We start from the raw sequence: 14032 nt of genomic DNA, 5'->3' as shown, positions 1-14032 counted from the left end.
TGTATTTTTAGTTGTGGGTCCTTCTAGTTGTGGCATGTGGGACGCCGCCTCAGCATGGCCTGATGAGCAGTGCCATGTCCATGCCCAGGATTCGAACCGGTAGGACCCTGGGCCACCAAACCAGAGCATGCAAACTCAACCACTCGGCCGCGGGGCTGGCCCCTTTATTTTAAGATTGACACCTGAGCTAACGTCTGTTGCCAATCTTTTTTTCCTTCTTCTCCCCAAAACCCCGCAGTACATAGCTGTATATTCTGGTCGTGAGTGCCTCTGGTGGTGCTCTGTGGGACGCCGCCTCAGCGTGGCCTGATGAATGGTGCCATGTCCAACCAGCAAAACCCTGGGCCACTGAAGCAGAGCACCCAAACTTAACCTCTCGGCCATGGGCTGGCCCCTATTAGTTAATTCTGAAACACACACCACGAGGAAGACACCTCGATTAGCCTTGTTTTACCAAGTGAGAAAGCCTTGGGTCGTCGAGGGCCCCGCAGTGGCTGGCCCATCCCGTGAGAGCAAAGCTGCAGCCTGGGCGCCTCCCTGCTCGCCCAGCCCAGGGCATGAGCCCCCAGAACACAGTCCCCCAGGGTCCAGGGGACTGCCCACTGCTGGAGGGTGACGTTGGGCCTCTGTCCTCCCGGAGCCTGCAGGAGAGCCAGGCTGCCGCACTGCCACCAGGACTCGCCCCGCCTGGCTGTGCCTGGACTCCTGAGGTTTCAGCTGAACAGGGGACCACCATGGACCAGGGGGCAGAGGAAGGCCCAGGATCGAGCCCGCCAGGAAGGGAGCTGTTTGGGCAAGAGGCAGCTGCCTCAGAGGGTGGAACGGAGTGCCAACAGGCCACGCCCACCTGCCCAGCCAGCTGCAACCCCTTCCCGTAGCCGTGGCCTCACCCAGTAGGGTAGGCGGCAACTCAGCTCAACTGGTATGGCTACACCGGTGAGGTGGGGGCCGTGGGTTCCCCGACCTCGGCAGGGTGAGGCCACAGAGTCCACAGAAGACTGATGCTGTGGCCAAGGGCCAGAGTCTCATCCTGCAGTCAACCGCCCTTCTGACACTGGCTTGTGGGGCCTCAGGGAGTGACCTCGGAGTCCTGGGAGCCTGCTGTCACTGTCCCATGTGTCCTGGTGGAGAGGGCTGCAGAGTGGGGATGCTCCCAGGAAGGGACGACGGTGTGCTAGCTGCAGCATGGGCTGACGGCCATGTGGGGCAAGTGTGGCCAGCGCCCATGGCCTCTTGCAGGTGGCAGCAGGCTCCCCAGCCCCATGCCCTCTTTGGACACCACACTGCAGCCGTTGGGTGTCCCAGCCAAAGCAGACTAGACAGTGGATTGGTGTCACCCAGCCCCCGGTGGGCCCTTACTCGCACTTTCACTGTGCAGGGTGCCAGGGCTGGGCCTCCAGGGCAGGCCCAGGACCCCGGCTGCTGGGCAGGCTGGGAGGGCTCCAAGCAGCTTTCCTCTGAGAGCAGCCAACTTCCACTTCCCTCTGCCCCGCCTCCCAGGCCACCCTGGCTGGGCGAATCAGAAGGCAGCCACCAGGGACTGTCCCCCTCCGGGAGGACCAGCCAGGCCTCTGAGGAGTTACCCAGAACCATCAGGAAGTGCACAGGCTTTCCTCCCGGCCTCCACCCTCCCTCCAGCAGCAACTCCTGTGGCTCATTGAATCGGGGTGGCCCGGGCTGGCCAGCGTCCAGCTGCACAGGTGCCCCCTCGAGCGCTGAGGTAGGCTGGTCTGGGGCCCTTTCTGTAAGGTGACTAGGAAGGTGCTGTGGCTCTCTGCTGGGGCAGGGAGCAGGGTCCTGGAGCAGATACCCCAGGAGGGCACCAAGTGGCCTCAACTCTTCTGCCCTGTCCCCCTTCATGGCCACCGGGACCTGCTGGTTCATCTCAGGGGAATTAGCAGCAGGGCATCAGATGTGGGACCCGTGGATTTTAGGCTAGAAAGGTGGGAACAGGCCGAAAGTTCCCAGGACCATCCACCAGGTTGCTGGTGTCTTTATTCCACGCCTGTCTGTCGCTGGGCTGGACGGGATGGCCAAGCACAGCGGGAAGCTGGAGGAACTCCTCCAAGGCCAGGCCTGCTGCCACCCACGCCTCTAGGACCCTGTTCTCATTCCTGTGGGCTGGAAACGGCGTTTCCCACATGGCTAAAGGCTGGCTGAAGTGGCCAGCTCAGGGTCTGTCCCCACTGCCCGGAGGAGGCATGACCACCTGGCTTGGCCAGGCCCTGGAGAGAGCAGTTCCCACACGCTGGTAGAAGGGAGCAGCAGTGGGTGGTCCCAACATAGATGGTCCCCGCATCAGAGGGCCAGAAGGTGGCTTGACCGTCCAGGGACAGGGGAGAGGAGCCGGAGATGGCGGGTTCCCAGGACCTGAGCGCCTGGAGAAGGTGCCCAAGCAGCATTCCAGGTCAGCTGTGGGCGACACAGCCAGCCCCTCCCCGTGTTCCCGGGCCCTGGCCCTCCTGTGGGCAGTCAGTCACCCTTCTTGAAGGCACTGTGCCGCTGAGCCTGACTCGCAGCCTGCCAGCCCCGGGCAGCTGCTGGGTGGCTATTGCATCACCAGGCGGCCGCGGAAGGAGAGGAGGGGCTGGGGCTGGACGTGAGCGGGTGCTAAGCTGGGGAATGAGGAAGCCCTACGCAGCTCAGCCTGGTGCTGCGCAGGTGGGAGGGCCGCTTGCCGACACGCTTCTTGCCCCAGCCTGGGCACTGGCCAGCCGGAGACTGCAGACTCCCTCCCCACACCCGCCAGGGAGGTCGTGCCAGTGGGCAGCAGCAACATAAACGTCTCCTGCTGCCCCGTCGCCTCCAAGGGTGAGAGGCACATCTCTGCCAGCCCCACAATACTTTAGGGGTGTCCAGGGGGGCAGAGACCAGAGGAGGGCCATGGTGCAGGGGGTGTTCCAGGTCTCCACACCTTCCCCCATGCTTATCGGGGTGACTTGGGAGAAAGAAAGCCCAGGGTAGCCGGAGGGGCTGGAGCAGGGCCCAAGTGAGGCCAAGGACGGCTGTCGGCCAGCAGATGGGCTACCTCCCCTTCTTGGTTGCCGAGACAAGAGGGCAGGGGTGAGGCTGCACACTTCTCGCAAACACCCCTCGCCTGAGTTCCTGGCCCGGCACTGTGGTGGCAGGCCTGCATCCCGGCTTGGCTGACGGCTCAGCCAGTGGTGTCCTGCCCAGCTGCCCTCCCCGACTCCAGCCGCCCCAGTGCCATGTCGGACTATGAGAACGAGGACGAGTGCTGGAGCACCCTGGAGGGCTTCCGGGTGAAGCTCATCTCGGTCATCGACCCCTCGCGCATCACGCCCTACCTGAGGCAGTGCAAGGTCCTGAACCCTGACGACGAGGAGCAGGTGCTCAGTGACCCCAACCTGGTCATCCGCAAGCGCAAAGTGGGTCAGTGCTGCCCCCACCGCACCCTCCAGCTGGCCAGGAGCCCGCCCAGAAGTGGCTGTGGGCTCTGTCCCCTACCCTTGTCCCCAGCAGGCCAAGCCCCTGTGCCCCTGCCTTGGAGTACACCCCAACCCCAACTGTGGGCATGTGAATGGAACCCCCAGCACCCCTGAACCCCTCCCCGTCTGCCTGGGGCCATGGCGCCTCCATGCCCAGCTGAGCGCCCTGGGAGAGCCAAGGGGTGGCAGGCAGCACTTGGACCCAGGCCCAGGACCCAGCCCGCGGGGCTGTCCGTGTCCCAGACCCATTTGGCTATGGCCTGACCTGGCAGGAGCCGCATGGCCTTACCCCTCCACCCAGAGCACCTCTGCGTGTCCCGGGACGCCAATGCCAGGTCCCAGCCAGGCCTCTCTGGGTGGCAGGCGTGCTCCTGGACATCCTGCAACGGACTGGCCACAAGGGCTACGTGGCCTTCCTCGAGAGCCTGGAGCTCTACTACCCGCAGCTGTACAAGAAGGTCACGGGCAAGGAGCCCACCCGCGTCTTCTCCATGATCATTGGTGAGGAGGGGACACCAGGCATGGGGGTGGGGGATGTGGGGGCACAGCGTCAGGATGGAAGAGTGGGGGTCAGTATGGGGGGCGGCATGGCGGCGGTGCAGCAGGCCCTTCCTCTCTGGGCTCCTGATGGGTAAGTTGGGATGAAGGAAAACACGTGAGCCGTGCATGGGCAGGGAGCCAGCACGCATGAGCCATGTGTGGGCAGGGAGCCTGCATGGGGGCAGGGCTTGTTGTCACTCCCCTCCCACCTTCTTCTCCTAACACTTGTGATGGGAGCAGAGGCCAGAGGAAAGGGGGACCCGGCCTCTGGAGGGGCAGCAGGTGGGAGGTGCAGGTGAGCAGGCCAACTCACAGGTCGGAGCCCCTCCTGCCCAGAAGACCATCCCATCCGGCAAAGCCCCTTGCCCTGTCCCCCGGCCACAGCCGGCGGCCCTGAGAGGATGGGGCCTGCTGCTCCTGGCAGTGGCAAGGGGAGGCTCTCCTGGCCTGGAGTCGTGTCCTCTCGCCTCTCAATCAAGATGATAAAATTAGACAAAGAGGGGCAGGTGCCTGGCCCCTTGGCTGTCCCCTGTCCTGGGGTGGTGACTGGGACAGGGACCAGGGAGGTGAGTCAGCATCTCAGTCCATTACCTCAAAGAGGAGCAGCAGCAACTTGGAACTGACCCCTCAGCTGGGCTCCACGTCCCCTGGAGCCACAAGTTGCTGCTCCTCAGGTCCAGGGCCCTGAGAGGCGACAGGGTGGGGTGGCAGTGGGGGACAGGGGGACGGTCTGACCATGGCCCGGTGTGCAGACGCGTCTGGGGAGTCGGGCCTGACACAGCTGCTGATGAGCGAGGTGATGAAGCTGCAAAAGAAGGTGCAGGACCTGACGGCGCTGCTGAGCTCCAAGGACGACTTCATCAAGGAGCTGCGGGTGAAGGACAGCCTGCTGCGCAAGCACCAGGAGCGTGTGCAGAGGCTCAAGGAGGAGTGCGAGGCCGGCAGCCGGGAGCTCAAGCGCTGCAAGGACGAGAACTACGACCTGGCCCTGCGCCTGGCCCGCCAGAGCGAGGAGAAGGGCGCCGCGCTCATGCGCAACCGAGACCTGCAGCTGGAGGTGCCCTCCCGCTCCATGGGGCTCGGGGGTGGGTCCTGCAGAGGTGTCCTGGCCAAGTTGCGTGGCCCCGAGACTCCGTCCTGCAGAGAGGGCCTGGTGGGTGCTGTAGGCGGGGCAGTGGGTCAAGGCAGGCAGCCGACAGGCTCATCCCGCAGATCGACCGGCTCAAGCACAGCCTCATGAAGGCGGAGGATGACTGCAAGGTGGAGCGCAAGCACACACTGAAGCTCAGGCACGCCATGGAGCAGCGGCCCAGCCAGGAGCTGCTGTGGGAGCTGCAGCAGGAGAAGGCCCTCCTGCAGGCCCGGGTGCAGGAGCTGGAGGCCTCTGTCCAGGTGGGGCCGGCCGGCGGGGCAGGTGGGCCTCCCCCAGCCAGGCCGCTGCCCTGCCACCCTCTTCCCTTTGCTGCCCGCAGGAGGGGAAGCCAGACAGGGGCAGCCCCTACATCCAGGTGCTGGAGGAAGATTGGAGGCAGGCGCTTCGGGACCACCAGGAGCAGGCCAGCACCATCTTCTCCCTGCGCAAGGACCTGCGCCAGGCTGAGGCCCTGCGCGCCCGGGTATGCAGCTGGGGCAGGCTGACGCCAGGTCTGGGGCCAAGCTGGCTGGGTGGGCTGAGGACTGCCCTGTGCCCACACAGTGCCGGGGACCTGGGGGGTGCTCGGCTCTCAGCTCAACATCCCTACCGCGCCCCGTCCTGGCAGCGTAGGGCTGGCTCCCTCACCCAACTCCTGCCCTTGCTCCCCCGGGATGGTCAGGGCCAGCCTTCGGTCTGGAAGCTCAGGGCTTGCAGAGACCTAGGGGCTCGGACAGCCTCCCCCTCGTCCCAGCTGGGCCTGACTGGGGTCCAGTCCGGGGGCCGCGGGCGGTGGGGCTAGCTGCCGTCTCCCGCAGTGCATGGAGGAGAAGGAGATGTTTGAGCTTCAGTGCCTGGCCCTGCGGAAGGACTCCAAGATGTACAAGGACCGCATCGAGGCCATCCTGCAGCAGATGGAGGAGGTCGCCATCGAGCGGGACCAGGTAGGCCTCACCACCCGCACGCCAGCAAAGAACTCCTGCCCCAGGTGAGGGTGTAGGAGGGGCCGTCCTCACACCCGTGTGGGCCGCCAGCGGAGCCCCTGAGGGGACAGTTGTCAGAGCGGTTTTTAAGTGACAGAAGCACTATGTACTCATTTAAAAATGTGAACAGTAACAAAGTTGACCCCCCCTCTCTCCCGCCTCCACCATAGCCTGCTGCCAGGAGAACCACACTCCACCTTCCGCGGGAACTTCCGGACATTTCTCAATATACACATATATTTTGTTTTTGTTTTAGAAAAATGGAAGCTTTCTGTTTTGTCTTGTAAATAGCTTTTTTAACTTAAAAACCCGAGGGTGCCCTGGTGGGCCGCGTCCTCATGAAGGGGAGGCAGCATCCCGCGTGGGGCTGCATCCGCCTCACTGTTTCCCAGCACGTCGCTGGAGTCCCTTCTAACCCATCACGGTTGGTGCATCAGCCACATCCTGCAGGGTAATTAGCGACCTATCAGGAGCCTTAAAACAGAGATTCCTTTTAACCCAGCAGTTCCACTTCCGGAAACCTCTTCAGGGGAACAACAGTAACGCAGAGAAAGCAAGGGGTGTGGGCGCCGATCTCGGGCTGAGGACCGTAGGGAGGCCTGGAGAAGCACCTGTGAGCAGGGCAGGCAGAGCAGTGTGGAGCCTTAGTCAGCAAGGCAGGCCCAGGTGGCCCTGGAGGCTGCAGCGGGGGAGCGGGGAACAGCTGGAGTGCTAGGATTTCTCATGTTGGTCCTGAGCCGGAGGCAGGGACAGGCCTGGCTGTTTTGGGCCGCTGGTCTAGCTTCCTGGGTTGTTTTAGAGACAGCAGCCAGCTGCTTGCATGTCTGACAGCCGCTGCCTCCCAGGCTGGTCACCGTAGGTAACAGGCTAGCCTCCTGGCTGGCTGCGGCAGGGTGCAGGTCCGAGTCCTGTCCTTACTTGTGGCCTGGCCGTGTGTGTTCAGTCTCTCACATCTCTCTGTCCCCAGGGGGCGGGCATGAGAAGCAGCCGTGCATTCGTTTTATTTAATTTAATTTATTTTTTTTTTTTGAGGAAGATTAGCCCTGAGCTAACATCTGTGCCCATCTTCTACTTTATATGTGGGATGCCTACCACAGCATGGTTGCCAAGTGGTGCCATGTCCGCACCTAGGATCTGAACCGGCGAACCCTGGGCAGCCAAAGCAGAACATGCGCACTTAACCACTGCGCCACCAGGCCAGCCCCATCATTTTAAATAATATTACACAGCCGTCAACAGTCATGTTCTTGATGTCAAGCCACACCCCATATTTATAAAACCCACATGTGGGGGTGTAAGCATGTGCTGAGTGTCCACACGGGGGTGGAAGAAAGGACACCGGGTCAGTAGGGATGACTCTGAGGGTCAATTGGGGACATCCTCGTTTTCTTCATATTCTCCGAACTATCTACACTTCCCATCATGAGTGTTAAACGTTCACAGTCCCCCAAACATTTATGCCCCCGGAGAGGAAAGAGGAAGAGGCCAGCGCTGGCCGGCTGGTTGCTGGAAGTCCTGCTGGGACTGTTGCTAGAAGTCGGGTGGGCCGTCCTGAGAAGTGAGAGCCTGAAGGGAGAAATGAAAGTGCTGGGGTGCGCTCTGCAGGGATCCCCACTGAGGGCCGCCCAGGTGCCCGGCCACGCCTTCCCTGCGCTGTCCCCACAGGCCATCACGACGCGGGAGGAGCTGCACACGCAGCACGCCCGGAGCCTGCAGGAGAAGGACGGGCTGCGGAAGCGGGTGCGGGAGCTGGGCGAGAAGGCCGACGAGCTGCAGCTGCAGCTGTTCCAGTGCGAGGGCCAGCTGCTGGCCGCGGAGGGCAGGCTCAAGCAGCAGCAGCTGGAGATGCTCGTCCTGGTGGGCCTCCCTGGGGGCTGGGGACCTCTGTGGTGTCAATCGGTCAGAGCCACGGCCCTGCTGCTGTGGGATGTGAGGGTGTGGCCACTTGGGATCAGATGTGTCCCGAGACCCCAAAGCCCAGAGGAGGGGCCACCGATAGCCCCAGTCTTGGCCTGGTTCGGCCACAGCTCTGCTGGTGGCCCTGGCAGGTCCCCAGACCCTCTTGAGCCCCTCCCTCCTCTGAAAGGCTGGCTCCTCCTGACGGACCCCTCCTGGTGGGGGTCGCAGGATGTGGCAGAATCAGCCTGGCAGGTGCTCTGGGTGTGCTGAATGGGAATGAGGGGCCTTCTGGGCAGGGACCACGACCAGCCGTGGTCTGGAGAGGGGCCTCCCTGGAGGACCCGGCACCGTGGCCCCCCATGCCCCACCCACCCCATGCCTGGGGGCAGCTTGGTTGCCCCACAGCCTGTTGACCAACTCCTCTTCTGTGACCACAGAGCTCCGACCTGGAGGACAGCTCACCCAGGAACTCCCAGGAGGTGAGTGTGCCCCCTGGGGTGGGCACAGGGCTGGCCTCACCCAGGGGCCCAGCTGCAGCCTCTGTCAGACCACAACCCCACACATGTCCCTTGAAAGTGCCAGAAGCTCAGCCACCTGCTGCCGGCTCTGGTGAGCTGGTAGGTGGGCCGTCCCTCCTCCTCCCAACGCTCCGCCAGACAGAGGAGAGGGCAGCTGGCGCAGCCAAGGCCTCTGGGTGCTCAGGGCAAGACACACCCTGGTGGCGGGAGCCTTCTTGTCGGGCTTCTGGCGGGGTTGGGCAGCAGAATTTCCCGTGAATCTCCAGCCACAGATGCGCAGCAGGGGTGGGCGCACAGCTGGTTCGGTCCCATCCCGGGAGGGGTGGTGAGCTAACCGGTGCCCTCGCTCTCTTTGGAAGCTCTCGCTGCCCCGGGATCTGGAGGAGGACGCCCAGCTCTCGGACAAAGGTGAGGAGGGGAGCGGCCTGTCACGGAGGAATCTGGCCCGGCCTCCTTGTCGCCCCACGCTGGTACTAGCGCTGACCCTTGGCGCACACAGCCGTGTGGCTCGTGCCTGGTGATGTGTGCCCCAGCCCTGTGCCACTGACCCGCACAACCCCACTTTACAGAGGGGGATACTGAGGCTCAGAGCGATAAGTAACCCCCCAAAGTCCCCCTAGTGAGCAAGTGAAAGCTCCACTTGAACCCAGGGCCCAAGAGTGCAGGGTCAGTGACCCAGCTCTGACCTTGAGAACACGTCCCCTCATCACAAACCACCCTGGGCCCCAGGAACGCAGAGTTGAGGCATCCTGCCCTCCCCAAGCTTTCTCAGGGGTAGACAGCAGGGAGCAGGGAGCAGGGGAAGGGGCAGTCGGCCAATGCCCAGGTGTGCCAGGCTAGGGAGTACGAGCACAACGGGAAGGAGGCACAGCTTCAGGGGCACGGGGCGCGCAGGCTTCGCGTGGCAGGACAAGACCCCTCTGCCTGCCTGGGGATGGGGCTGGGGTGGGCAGGGCGGCCAGGAGATGACCCCAAGGGGGCGACAAGGGTCAGGGGCTGCTCTGAAGGCAGGCGTCAGGCAGGAAGTCCGGAAGACCCTCTGCTGGGCGTGGGGGGCCCACCACAAAGGCTGCGTGGGAAGCCAGACAGACTTCCTCAGAGTCAGACCTGACCCAAGCTTCTAAAGGGGGGCAAAAGAGGAAGCAGAGGCAGCAGATGGAGAAATCCAGAGACTCCAGGCTGCTGAGCACCCCGACGGTCAGGTTAGCAGAGCCCCCGGAGGATCAGGTTAGCATGGCTGCAGTGGCCCCGCAGGAGCCGGGTAGGCTTCAGGGCCGGAGGTCGAGGAGAAGGGAAGGCATCAGCTCCAGGAAGAGCCCTGGGCCTGGCCTCTCCCGCCACAATGTCCATAGTCCCCCTCATGGACAGTTTAGGGGAGCCAGCCCATCAGAGCACCTCTGCCCAAGGGTCCCGCGCCCTGGGCCCGTCCAGGCCCTGACAAATTCTGAAGGGGCCCAGCAGTCTGGAATGTTCTGCTCCCAACTGCTGGAGCACCCCAGCCCCCACCTAGGAGAGGCCGAGCCGTGTGCTCAGGAGGGGAGGTTGATGGTGGGAGCAAAGGGACCTGCTGCCTGTCCCAGAGGGCCTCCCCTGGGAGCGAGGAGTGGGAAGTGATGTCCCTGAGCCCTAGTCCCCTTGTCTATACAACGTAGGGTCCAAGTGAGGACCTGGGAGATGGTGCAGGACTGGCCCGGCAAGGTCAGGGGTGAAGAGGTGAGGGGGTCAGCCACCAGGTGCTGAGCGTGGTCCCTGCAGCTGGGCAAGACCCACAGGCACAACTCTCCTTTCCAGGCGGCCCGGCAGACCGGGAGAGCCCAGAGGAGCCCTTTGCAGCCCTGCAAAAGGAGCGGCTTTCACTGACCCCCAAGGTAAGGCTGCCCTGGGGTCCCTGAAGCCCTGGGGTGCCCTGATCACAGGGAGACTGACTCCTACACCTGGATGCCTGGGAGGTGATCACAAGGGTCTTGGCCCACCGGCTCTTGAGGAGCAGTGTTTGGAAGACCAAGGTGAGCCCCTCCCTTCCTGGACAAAGCAGCCGGCAAAGGCCCTGCAAGGGCAGGGGGTGAGGCAGCCATGGAAGCCTGTCTTGCTGTCCACTGCTTGGGAGTCCCGACTGCAAAGGGGCGGCCTCGGCGCTGTAGTAGCAGGAACTTTGGCCGGGAGCCCAGTCCCAGGCGTCCTGGGCCTGTCTTGTCATCCGCTCCCCTCGGTGCACGCAGGACGCCGATGGCGAGCTCGTCTGCGCGCTGAGCTGAGCCGGGGCTGTGGGCTCCCGGCCCGACGCCCCCGTTTGCAGCCCCAGGGGCGGGGGTGGGCTCTCCCGCCCTGGCCGGAGCCTGAGCCTCGCCCTTCCCAGGACGCGGGCAGGAGCAGCGGAGAGCCCCCCGAGAAGGAGCGGCGGCGCCTCAAGGAGAGCTTCGAGAACTACCGCAGGTGGGCAGCAGGCGGCGGGCAGCCCGGGCAGATGCGGGGCCCGGTGGGGAGAGGCCGGCCGGGAGGGGATGAGGGGTCACAGCCCCCCAAACCCGCGGACACCCGCACACACCGAGGCGTCGGCGTCTCCGCAGGAAGCGCGCGCTCAGGAAGATGCAGCACGGCTGGAGACAGGGGGAGGTGGACTGGGAGAACACCACGGGCAGCGACAACACGGACACCGAGGGCTCCTAGCCGGCCCGTGGGGGCGCGCCGCCCCGCCCCGCCCCGGACTCTGCCCGGCGCGCTCTATCCCTCTGTACTGCAGCCCTCGCCGCGTGTTAGCAATACAGCTCTGTAATAAACGACCGCGGTCGGTCCCGGCACCGCCGCCTCCGACGGCCTCCTCCAGCGCGCTCCTTCCATCCCCGCCCGCAGCCCCAGCGCACCGCCCGCCGCCGGGGGCAGCAGAGCGCGGCCGGCCCGCCGGCGCCGGAAGCCGAGGAGAGCCGCTTCCGCCGCGTGCCCGCGTCCAAGATGGCGGCGCCGCGGCCTCGGCGGCGGGGGCGGGGCGGGGGGCGGGGCGGGGGGCGGGGCGGCAGGCGCCGGCGGGCGGGATGCTGCGGGCGGCGCTGCGCCTCGTGCCGACGCTGTGGAGCCAGGCGCGGCCCCGGGGGCCGGGCCTGAGGCGGCTGTGGGGGCGCGGGGCCCGCCCGGAGGCCGCGGGGAGAAGACGGGCCTGGGGCTGGGACTGGCGGCGCTGGAGCTCCGATCCGGGGCCCGGGGCGGCGCACTACCAGCTCGTCTACACCTGCAAGGTGGGCGCGCGGCGCGGGCGAGGCCGGGCCCGCCCCTGGCGCTGGATGGCGCTGCGGGCGGAGGCGGCCTGTTCGCGGGGCGGGGCTACCCGCAGGGGGCGGGGCTTTCCAGGAGATGGGTGGTGCTATCTCCTAGGAGGCGGGGCTACACCAGTGTGCGGGTTCTTCCGGGAGAGGGGCGGGGGGTATCCCCGGGAGCGGGGGCTATTTCCAGGAGGCGGGACCTTCTGGCAGAGGGGTGGGGCTATTTCCCCGGGGGCGTGGCCTGCCGTCAGGGGGTGGAGCTATTCCCTCGGGGGGGGCCCGTCCCTGGAGAGGGGTGGGGCTATTTCATCTGGGGCGGGGCCTTCCCCTGAGAGGGGTGGGGCTATGTTCAGGGGCGGGGCCTTCGCGGAGCGGGATGGAGCTGTTTCCTGGCGGGCAGGGCTATCTCCAGGAGGTGGGGCTCTCCCTCAGGGGCAGGCCCTTCCAGGCGAGGGGCAGGAGAGGCTCTTGGGGAGGGGTGGCTTATCCCTCTGGGGACAGGCTCTTCAGGGAGAGGGCTGGCCCTGTCCTCGGGTGGAGCTAGTCCTCAGAGTGGGCGGGGATTTCCAGGGGGCGGGGCCAGGCCAGGTGCTCCGCCTCACCTGCGGGGCTTCTCTGCCAGGTCTGTGGGACTCGGTCCTCCAAGCGCATCTCCAAGTTAGCCTATCACCAGGGTGTGGTCATTGTGACCTGCCCTGGCTGCCAGAACCACCACATCATCGCCGACAACCTGGGCTGGTTCTCCGATCTGGATGGGAAGAGGTGAGGCCACTTGGGTGGGGTCGGGCATGGGGGCCTGTGTGGCAGGGCTGGCCTGGTGGTTCTTGGGTCAGAGGCCTCATGCAGCCTCCCTTGGGCACCCTTCCTGATGAGGTTTACAGAATCCATCCCTCCACCTTTAACAGTACAGGAGGGCATTCACATTTCGATTTCAGATACACCACAGATAACTTCTTGGTGTAAGGATGCCCAAGCATGTTTTTATCTGCCAAGTCCTCTGCCCTTTGGCCCTGCTCCACTGCCTGACCTCCACCCTCACTGACATCCTTCAGGGCAGGCAGCCCCTGAATCATATCAGGGCCTTGGGCCTCCCCTAAAGTGAGGGGATCAGACCAGATTGACTTTTTTTTTTTTTTTTTAAAGATTTTATTTTTCCTTTTTCTCCCCAAAGCCCCCCTGGTACATAGTTGTATGTTTTAGTTATGGGTCCTTCTAGTTGTGGCATGTGGGATGCTGCCTCAGTGTGGCTTGATGAGCGGCACCATGTCCGTGCCCAGGATCAGAACCAGCAAAACCCCAGGCTGCCGAAGCGGAGCATGAACTTAACCACTCGGCCATGGGCTGGACCCCACATTGACTCTTAAAGCAATGACTCCCTCTCATCTTATGGGTCCTTCCTTCACCCTACAAGGATTTCTCCAGTGCCTGCTACAGGGCAGGGATCCTAGTGTGTCACTTTCTCGTCCTCTGCTGATGCCTGGTTGACCATACCAGCCTTCGGGATGGGGTGACCCTGGGCCTGCAGGGTCAGCCTCACCCTCATGGAGAGCAGAGCAGGGTGGTGGTCAGGAGCCTCCTGGCTTGGTGGCCCTGGGCAGCTCCCTGAGAGTTCTCCCTGAGAGTGGGACGGTCATAGCAGCTGCCTCTGGGAGCTGTGGAGAAGGTTCCACGGGGTCAGCATGAAGTGGCCCTGATGCCACACCAGTGCAGTGACCCATGCTCTTGACTCCAGTCTGGCCTTGGGATGCTCTCGAGGGACCAAGGTGCAAGACAGGCTTGGGGCCCGGAGTGTCACGGTGCCTCCCTCTCTCTCAGGAATATTGAAGAAATCCTGGCTGCCAGAGGGGAGAAGGTTTGCCGAGTGGCCAGTGAGGGGTCCCTGGAGCTGGTGTTAGAGGCTGCAGGGGCCCCCAAATCCACTGCTGCTCCAGAAGGGGATGAGGACCAGGATGCCACCCACTCTGGCAAGACAGAGCCCAGCTGACCCCACCTTCTGCCTTTGAGAAGGATGCTTCAGCCGTGGGCCTCTCTGTACTTGGACTGTTTTCTATCAATAAACAGACATTGCTTGCAGGTGCTGGGGTCTGGAGCTCCTGTTGTCGCTCGTTCCGGAGTCAGAATAACTCACAGGAACTCCCTCCAGGGGCTGCTGGCTGGGGCCTTCTGCAGCTGCAGGACCCCCGCCCACCACTGTCACCCTGCACAGAGGAATCACCCTTGTACTTGCGTGATGCAGGCCATGTCTAAGTGGGAAGGG

General features: G+C 64.1%; 2 protein-coding genes across 6 annotated transcripts; both read left to right on the top strand.

Moving 5' to 3' along the window:
• Window positions 1-1563: 1563 nt before the first annotated feature.
• Window positions 1564-11339, top strand: CARD9 (caspase recruitment domain family member 9). 5 transcript variants are annotated; one of them, XM_014863807.3, is made up of 13 exons: window positions 1564-1720; window positions 3129-3393; window positions 3813-3950; window positions 4742-5046; window positions 5202-5381; window positions 5462-5605; window positions 5940-6065; window positions 7770-7961; window positions 8441-8482; window positions 8881-8929; window positions 10313-10389; window positions 10878-10954; window positions 11089-11339. In XM_014863807.3, the coding sequence occupies exons 2-13, from the start codon at window positions 3210-3212 to the stop codon at window positions 11186-11188; spliced, it is 1614 nt and encodes a 537-aa protein (XP_014719293.1). In that variant the 5' UTR covers window positions 1564-1720; window positions 3129-3209; the 3' UTR covers window positions 11189-11339. The 5 variants fall into 5 exon arrangements, 4 of the variants coding, with proteins under 4 accessions (XP_014719293.1, XP_014719295.1, XP_070374460.1 ...); XM_014863809.3 differs by having other exon boundaries at window positions 1570-1720; window positions 3178-3393; XR_006533008.2 differs by having other exon boundaries at window positions 1589-1720; window positions 10741-10954.
• Window positions 11340-11515: 176 nt separating this feature from the next.
• DNLZ (DNL-type zinc finger) lies at window positions 11516-13848 on the top strand. Its single transcript, XM_044778395.2, has 3 exons — window positions 11516-11751; window positions 12398-12537; window positions 13591-13848. The coding sequence occupies exons 1-3, from the start codon at window positions 11551-11553 to the stop codon at window positions 13757-13759; spliced, it is 510 nt and encodes a 169-aa protein (XP_044634330.1). The 5' UTR covers window positions 11516-11550; the 3' UTR covers window positions 13760-13848.
• Window positions 13849-14032: the final 184 nt, after the last annotated feature.

The sequence above is a fragment of the Equus asinus genome, chromosome 10, assembly GCF_041296235.1.
Source record: "Equus asinus isolate D_3611 breed Donkey chromosome 10, EquAss-T2T_v2, whole genome shotgun sequence".
Lineage (NCBI taxonomy): Eukaryota > Metazoa > Chordata > Mammalia > Perissodactyla > Equidae > Equus > Equus asinus.
Note: the sequence above shows the minus strand (reverse complement) of the source record. Positions and strands in the feature narration are given on the sequence as shown.

Bases quoted from the DNA above. Each gene is read 5' to 3' on its own strand.
- CARD9 (XM_014863807.3), top strand. From the start codon at position 3,210: ATGTCGGACTATGAGAACGAGGACGAGTGCTGGAGCACCCTGGAGGGC. The intron at 5,047-5,201 runs GTGCCCTCCCGC...CTCATCCCGCAG, and splicing joins ACCGAGACCTGCAGCTGGAG to ATCGACCGGCTCAAGCACAG. The intron at 7,962-8,440 runs GTGGGCCTCCCT...CTGTGACCACAG, and splicing joins AGCTGGAGATGCTCGTCCTG to AGCTCCGACCTGGAGGACAG.
- DNLZ (XM_044778395.2), top strand. From the start codon at position 11,551: ATGCTGCGGGCGGCGCTGCGCCTCGTGCCGACGCTGTGGAGCCAGGCG. The intron at 11,752-12,397 runs GTGGGCGCGCGG...CTTCTCTGCCAG, and splicing joins AGCTCGTCTACACCTGCAAG to GTCTGTGGGACTCGGTCCTC. The intron at 12,538-13,590 runs GTGAGGCCACTT...CCTCTCTCTCAG, and splicing joins TCCGATCTGGATGGGAAGAG to GAATATTGAAGAAATCCTGG.